This window comes from Balaenoptera acutorostrata, chromosome 11, assembly GCF_949987535.1.
Source record: "Balaenoptera acutorostrata chromosome 11, mBalAcu1.1, whole genome shotgun sequence".
In the NCBI taxonomy this organism is placed as follows: domain Eukaryota; kingdom Metazoa; phylum Chordata; class Mammalia; order Artiodactyla; family Balaenopteridae; genus Balaenoptera; species Balaenoptera acutorostrata.
The window spans coordinates 7,599,359-7,606,639 of record NC_080074.1 but is presented as its reverse complement, the minus strand read 5'-3'; the positions used below and the strand labels follow the sequence as shown (position 1 = coordinate 7,606,639).

Below are 7,281 nucleotides of genomic sequence, written 5' to 3'. Positions count from 1 at the left end.
CGAAAGGTGCGCGCTATGCGTGATGACGTAAGGGGAGTTGATTGGGAGCGGGAACCGGAGCTAGCGCGTGTGCGGCGCCCCGCCTTCTGCCCAAATTGATCTCTTCATTTCGCTCAAGGTAGGTAGGAAGGGGGCTGAGTTTTGTGTTTGTTGCTCTCTGCCAGGGCTGGCTTCATTTTACTTTGCCCACTCAGTCTTGCGCGTCCCCGTAGCCTCATCGTGGGGCAGCGTCAGGCAGAAGAGTGCGGACCCGAGGGGTGGAGACAGCCTCTGATCCCCGTTCCTTCCTCCGAGGGGAGGCGCACCCGGCCTTGGAGGCCCGCCTGCGTTTGAGACCCCACTGGGCATAGCTGGCTGAGGAGTTGGGGGAGATTTGGGGGCGGGATGAGGACAAGTGGGTCTGCTAAAGGACGCAGTACACTGGGCCGGGAATCTCTCAAGTCCAGATGATGCCGGAGCTCTTTCGCTCAGTCAGGCCCGTGACGCAGGCAGGATGGGCAAGTGTCGCGGTCTTCGTACTGCCAGGAAGCTCCGTAGCCGCCGACGAGACCAGAAGTGACATGATAAACAGTACAAAAAAGCCCATTTGGGCACAGCCCTGAAGGCCAACCCTTTTGGAGGTGCTTCTCATGCCAAGGGAATTGTGCTTGAAAAAGTAGGGGCCAAACAGCCAAATTCTGCCATCAGGAAGTGTGTCAGGGTTCAGCTAATCAAGAATGGCAAAAAAATCACAGCCTTTGTACCCAATGATGGTTGTTTGAATTTTATTGAGGAAAATGATGAAGTTCTGGTTTCTGGATTTGGTCGCAAAGGTCATGCTGTTGGTGACGTTCCTGGAGTCTGCTTTAAGGTTGTCAGAGTAGCCAGTGTCTCTCTTTTGGCCTTATACAGAGGCAAGAAGGAAAGACCAAGATCATGAGTTTTGGTGATGAAAGCACGATAGTAATAAATTTTCATATGCCAGATGATGCCGGAGGCGGGACTGGACCTCCAGGTCAGGCTGCCCCAGCACACCCGTCAGAGAGGTCATTCCGGGCCACCGGCCCTGAATTGTCCTTAAGGAATAGCTAAGGTGAGGCTATTTCAGGAATGATCCCCATGCCCCTTTACCTTGCATCTCAATTACCAAGCTCTCCAGGCAGCAGGATCCAGCATCCACGTTCCTCAGGAGTAACATGTAGCTTTTAGGACAGAACTCAAAGAAGCCTAGGGGTCGATAACTTTTAGATTTAAATTTGGTTGTTACTGATCTCCACTTTCTTTCATCTTGTGAGCAGTAACCAACATGTCAGGGTGGGAGTCTTATTACAAAAATCAGGGTGATGAGGAAGAAGAAGATCAAGAGGAGGGCCTTGAAGCAGGTGGTAAGTGACTTTCATTAACATGTACCCTTGTGTGTGTGGAAGAAAGACTTTCCCTACCTATCTCTGCTGGATGATCTTTGCTGTCTTGTGGCCCACGCTTCTCTCCCCAGAGAATCTCCAATACTTTTCTCCCTTTGAACTTTGCAGAGCTACCCTAGGCTCTTTTATTCAGGTCCTACTCTAGTCTATGGAACATTCCTAGCCTTAAACTTTTGCTGGGCACTGGTAGATTGATCTCCAATAAATGACCCTGAACATTGGTATCCTTTGTCACCTTAGGTGGCTCAGGTAAGACCCTTCCTCACCCAGGAAAGTAGTTTTCCTCATTCTCGGGCCTCAGTGTAAAAATGCTTTCACCCTTCAATAACTGCAGCAACCAAAGAGTATACATTAGCAACACAGTTACAAGAGTCATTCCCTCACCTAGCCTGCAGGTTTGGGAGTATATGTTCAGACAACACAGTAACACATAGGACAAAGGAAGAGAAATAAGGGGTGCCTGTACTCTACATACTGGTTAATTTAAGTTCTGGGTAGAAATTTTTAAAGTGTTTTTATTTATTAGAAGTGAGAAATACAGGAAATATAAAAAATAAAGCAGAATTCTGTAATCTATGTAATCTACCACCCTAACACAACCACTACTAGCATTTTGGCATTTTGCATATTTCCTTCATATATCTTTCATTCTTTATATTTCGTAACTATATATAGTTTGTTTTTGTTTGTATCTGATTTTTTATATGGTTGTAATCATAGTGCATATATTTTTTCCATTTTAATTTACATTTTCAAAATTTACATCTTCTTCAAAAAGAATTTTAAACATATATACATAGTTTTGTGTTCTGCCTTTTTTCCTTATTGTATTATAGATATATCTTTCCATGTAACTGCAAATATAGCCTCTATAAATCATTTTAAATATGCTATAATTTGTTCAGTCTACCTTCTGTTGGACATTTTAGTTTTCAGTTTCTTACTTTAATAAACAACATTGTGGAAATTTTTGCATAGGGTTTTTCCATATTTTATTTTCTTAAGATAGATTCCTAAGAAGTAGAATTCACTGGCTCAAGGTAGAATTTTTGTTTAAGGCTCTTGACACGTACTGCTGTATTGCTTCAGAAAAGATGGGTAATTAAATTTATTGCATTAGGAAGCAGCATCGTCAAAAAGGGAGACAACCAGACATTATATGCCTTTTTATGAAAAACTCAACATCACCTATAATGTAATCATGCCAGGAAAAAAAAAACAAACCGAAATCCAATGAAGCCTCTCTAGGTCCTTAGTAGAAAAGACAGAGGACTATGTTAATCTACACCAAAAGAATGCAGTCAGCAAAATCCAGAAGGTGGAAAATTTATGAGACAAAAGACAGAGGGTGTATCTACAGATTATAAGAGGCTTTAAAACTTTTTTTTTTTTAAAGTCAAAGCCAGTGTTTAGGAATGTTGGCTTGGATGATTATAAAGAAAAAAATGAAGTGATTACCAAAAGTCAGGATGGTGGTTACTCTTGGGAGGAAGGTGGGTGTTAAAATTGGGAGGCGACCTGGAGAGGGCTTCTGGGGTGACTGGCAAGATTCAATTGCCTGATGTGCATGGTGGTTTTAAGGGTGTTCACTTTTTTTCTTTTTTTTTTTTGGCTGCACTGCGCAGCTTGTGGCTTGCGGGATCTTAGTTCCCTGACCAGTGATTGAACCCGTGCCCTTGGCAGTGAAAGCGTGGAGTCCTAACCACTGGCCCACCAAGGATTTCCCTAAGGGTGTTCACCTTAGGGAATTCCTCAGATTATAATTTTGCTTAATGGGCTTTTCTCTATTTGTTTTATTTTATTTGTTTTATTTTATTTTATTTTAATTCTATTTCTTAGAAGTTTTGGGGGTTTTTTTGATATGTTTATGACAGAAGATTTATTAAATTTAATTAATTAATTAATTAATTTTGGTTGTCCCGGGTCTTAGTTGCAGCAGGCAGACTCCTTAGTTGCGGTTCACCAGCTCCTTAGTTGTGGCATGTGAACTCTTGGTTGCGGCATGCATGTGGGATCTGGTTCCCTGACCAGAGGTCAAACCCTAGCCCCCTGCATTGGGAGTGCGAGTCTTAACCACTGCACCACCAGGGAAGTCCCTCTGTTTGTTTTATATGAATAATAAACATGATAAATATGAAACAAGGGCAAACATTTCCTTCTGTTTTTTTCCCCATAGGAGATTATAAATATTCAGGAAGAGATAGTTTGATTTTTTTGATTGATGCTTCTGAGGCCATGTTTGAAACTCAGGATGAAGATGAGTTGACTCCTTTTGACATGAGCATCCAGGTAAGACTACCTTTCATTTAATTAAACAAACAAACAAACAACAAAAAGCATCAACACCACTTTAAAAAATATGGGGATTTCCTTGGTGGCGCAGTGGTTAAGAATCCACCTGCCAATGCAGGGGACACGGGTTCAATCCCTGGTCCAGGAAGATCCCACATGCCACGGAGCAACTAGGCCCGTGCGCCACAGCTACTGAGCCTGTGCTTCAGAGCCCACGAGCCGCAGCTGCTGAGCCCACGTGCCACAACTACTGAAGCCTGTGTGCCTAGAGCCCGTGCTCTGCAACAAGAGAAGCCACTGCAATGAGAAGCCCGTGCACCGCAAAGAAGAGTAGCCCCCGCTTGCTGCAATTAGAGAAAGCTCACACGCAGCAACAAAGACCCAACATAGCCATAAATAAACAAACAAACAAACAAACAAACAAACTTTAAAAAAAAAAAAAGAGTAGCAGTGTTGGAGAACAGGCCCATTTTATTTTGGGTTTGAACTTCCGACCCTGGGACTACGTTGCTCCCACCTTCTGTGTTAGCCTTGGTAGCAGAAGTGGGCTCCTCTTTCTATAGGGTTGTCAGTATAAAGGAAGGAAAGAAGTTCCAGCTATTATGGTGTGGAGATGAGTCCTTTTGTAAGTGATTATTTGGAAGTTGAGTATTACCTGTGGTTGAAAAAGATTATTACAACAAAAAGACAACCCAATTTAAAAATGGGCACAAGACTTGAATATACATTTCTCTAAAGATGTACAAATGGCCAAAAGCACATGAAAAGCTGCTCAATATCTTTAGGTATTAGAGAAATGCAAATCAGAACCACAATGAGGTATCATACCCACCCACTAGGACTGCTGTAATTTAAAAAAAAAAAAAAAGGGGACAATAAGAAGGGTTGGTAAGGATGTAGAGAAATTGGAACCCTCATACATTGTCGGTGGGAATGTGAAATGGATCAGCTGCTGTGGAAAACAGTTTGGCAGTTCCTCAAACAGTTAAACATAGACTTATTATATGAGCCAGCAGTTCCCCTCCTAGGTGTTTACCCAATTAAATAAAAAACAGCTACTCAAATCTTGATTCTGCCACTTACAAACTGTATGATATTGGAAAAGTTGCTGAAGCTCTTGATATGTTTTCTCATCTGTAAAATGGAGATAATAATAGTACCACTTTGGGCTTCCCTTGTGGCACAGTGGTTAAGAATCCACCTGCCAATGCAGGGGACACAGTTTCGAGCCCTGGTCCGGGAAGATCCCACATGCCGCGGAGCAACTAAGCCCGTGTGCCACAACTACTGAGCCTGCATTCTAGAGCCCACGAGCCACAACTACTGAAGCCTGTATGCCACAACTACTGACGCTCGCGCACCTAGAGCCCGTGCTGCGCAACAGGAGAAGCCACCGCAGTGAGAAGCCTGTACACCGCAACGAAGAGTAGCCCCGGCTTGCTGCAACTAGAGAAAGCCCGCATGCAGCAATGAAGACCCAGTGCAGCCAAAAATAAATAAATGAATAAATAAATTTATTAAAAATAAAAAATAAAATAATAGTACCTACTTTGTCAAATTGTTATGAGGATTAAATATTTTTATTTTTTAAATTGGGGTGTAATTCACATAACATAAAATTAACTATTTTAAAGTATACAGTTTTAAGATATTTAGTCATTCACGTCATGCAATAATCACCACCCCATCTCATTCTAAAACTTTTTGAGTAGGTATACAAAATGTTTATATATACAGTAGAATATTAGTCATAAAAAGGAATGAAGTAGTGATACGTGCTACAAGGTGAACCTTGAAAACATTACATTAAGTGAAAGAAGCCAGGCAAAAGGTCACATGCTGTATGATTACATTTATATGAAGTATAGAATAGATAATCCATAGAGAATGCAGATTGGTGGTTACCAGGGGCTGCAGGGGAGGGAGCACCTGCTTAGTTGGTATGAGGTTTGCTTTTGGGATGATAAAAATGTTTGGGAACTAGATAGAAGAGGTGGTTGCACAACATTGTGAGTGTACTAAATTCAACACTGAATTGTTCACTTTAAATGGTTAATTTTGTTAATTGAATTTCACCTCAATTAAAAAGATTACTATTTCTTCATAGAGAAGAATTTTTGTTTTTGTTTTTTAAAATTATTTATTTATGATTTTTATTTTTAGCTGTGTTGGGTCTTAGTTTCTGTGCGAGGGCTTTCTCCAGTTGCGGCAAGTGGGGGCCACTCTTCATCGCGGCACGCGGGCCTCTCACTATCGCGGCCTCTCTTGTTGCGGAGCAGAGGCTTCAGACGCTCAGGCTCAGTAGTTGTGGCTCATGGGCCCAGTTGCTCCGCGGCATGTGGGATCTTCCCAGACCAGGGCTCGAACCCATGTCCCCTGCGTTGGCAGGCAGATTCTCAACCACTGCGCCACCAGGGAAGCCTAGAGAAGAATTTTTAAGGATTTATTGTACATCTCATTTCTCATATTTTTGGAGTTTGGAACCAAACAGAAGCTTCTCATGTCCTAATTTGTACACAAACAGTTCTTGCAATTGACAAGTCAGAATATCTTGCATCTAAAAAAAGAATTAATAAAACAATTCTTAACTTTAAAGCAGTGGTTTGCAAACTTTAACCTACATCAGAATCACCTGCAGGGCTGTTGACACAGATTGCAGGGCCTTACCCTGCAGTCAGAATTTCTGATTCTATAGGTCTAGAGGAGGGACCAAGAATTTGCATTTCCAATAGAGCTCCCAGGTGACGCTGATGTTGTTTGGAGATCACTCTTTGAGGAGCACTGCTTTAACCTTTTTTGGATCATGGACCTCTTTGAAGATGTGATGAAGGCTACGTACCCTCTCCCCAAAAAAGATACAGTTCTGCATGTAATTTGAAAGGGTTCATGAAATGCTAACGCCTAGAGAACCCAGAAGCAACTGTAGTATTTATTATGTAGTGAATAAGTGAAACATTCACTGATGAACATAATGTATTTGATAAGGAGCAATGAAAAAACATTTTCTAAAATTCTATTTTACTTTGTGTGTGTGTGGGGGGGGTGGGGGGCGGTTAATAGTAGAACCTAAAGAAGCCCTCACTGGGACTTCCCTGGCAGTCCAGTGGTTAAGACTTCCACTGCAGGGGGCACGGGTTTGATCCCTGGTCAGGGAACTAGATCCTCCATGCTACAACTAAGATCTCACATGCCGCAACTAAAGATCCCGCCAGGCGTAGCCAAATGAATAAATAAATATGAAAAATAAATACATAAATAAAAAGAAATGATTACTTGCCATGAAGATGACTGTCAATGACTAGACATACCACAAGTTCTGCATTTAAGGAGAGAATTGCTATGGAGGAAGGCCAGGTGGAGTCTCAAGCAGGATATGGAGGGGGGGTCACCATGGTTGGTTTATTCCTCAGCTTTGCAGAATCAGAAACTTAATTTTGTCAGTACCCCCAGAATTATAGGCCACCAGGACTGACCACTTATGAGACACTGATTTACTGGATATGGCTTTAGTTTATATTTCCTGGAATACTGATGTCTTTAATTGTGTAATTAGGCAAATTTTATTTCAAAAGTTGCTTTTAGTAGG

At 41.9% G+C, this 7,281-nt stretch overlaps 1 protein-coding gene and 1 pseudogene across 1 annotated transcript in view; both read left to right on the top strand.

The window, feature by feature from the left end:
* The first annotated feature begins 30 nt into the window (after positions 1-30).
* Positions 31-7,281, top strand: part of XRCC6 (X-ray repair cross complementing 6) — a 29,110-nt gene continuing 21,859 nt past the window's right edge. Inside the window, exons 1-3 of the mRNA XM_057557376.1 lie at positions 31-118; positions 1,278-1,364; positions 3,580-3,692. Coding sequence (XP_057413359.1) covers positions 1,286-1,364; positions 3,580-3,692 — 192 coding nt within the window. The 5' untranslated portion in view covers positions 31-118; positions 1,278-1,285. The remainder of the gene's footprint in view (positions 119-1,277; positions 1,365-3,579; positions 3,693-7,281) is intronic.
* On the top strand, positions 132-1,247 carry LOC103002786 (40S ribosomal protein S23-like; annotated as a pseudogene).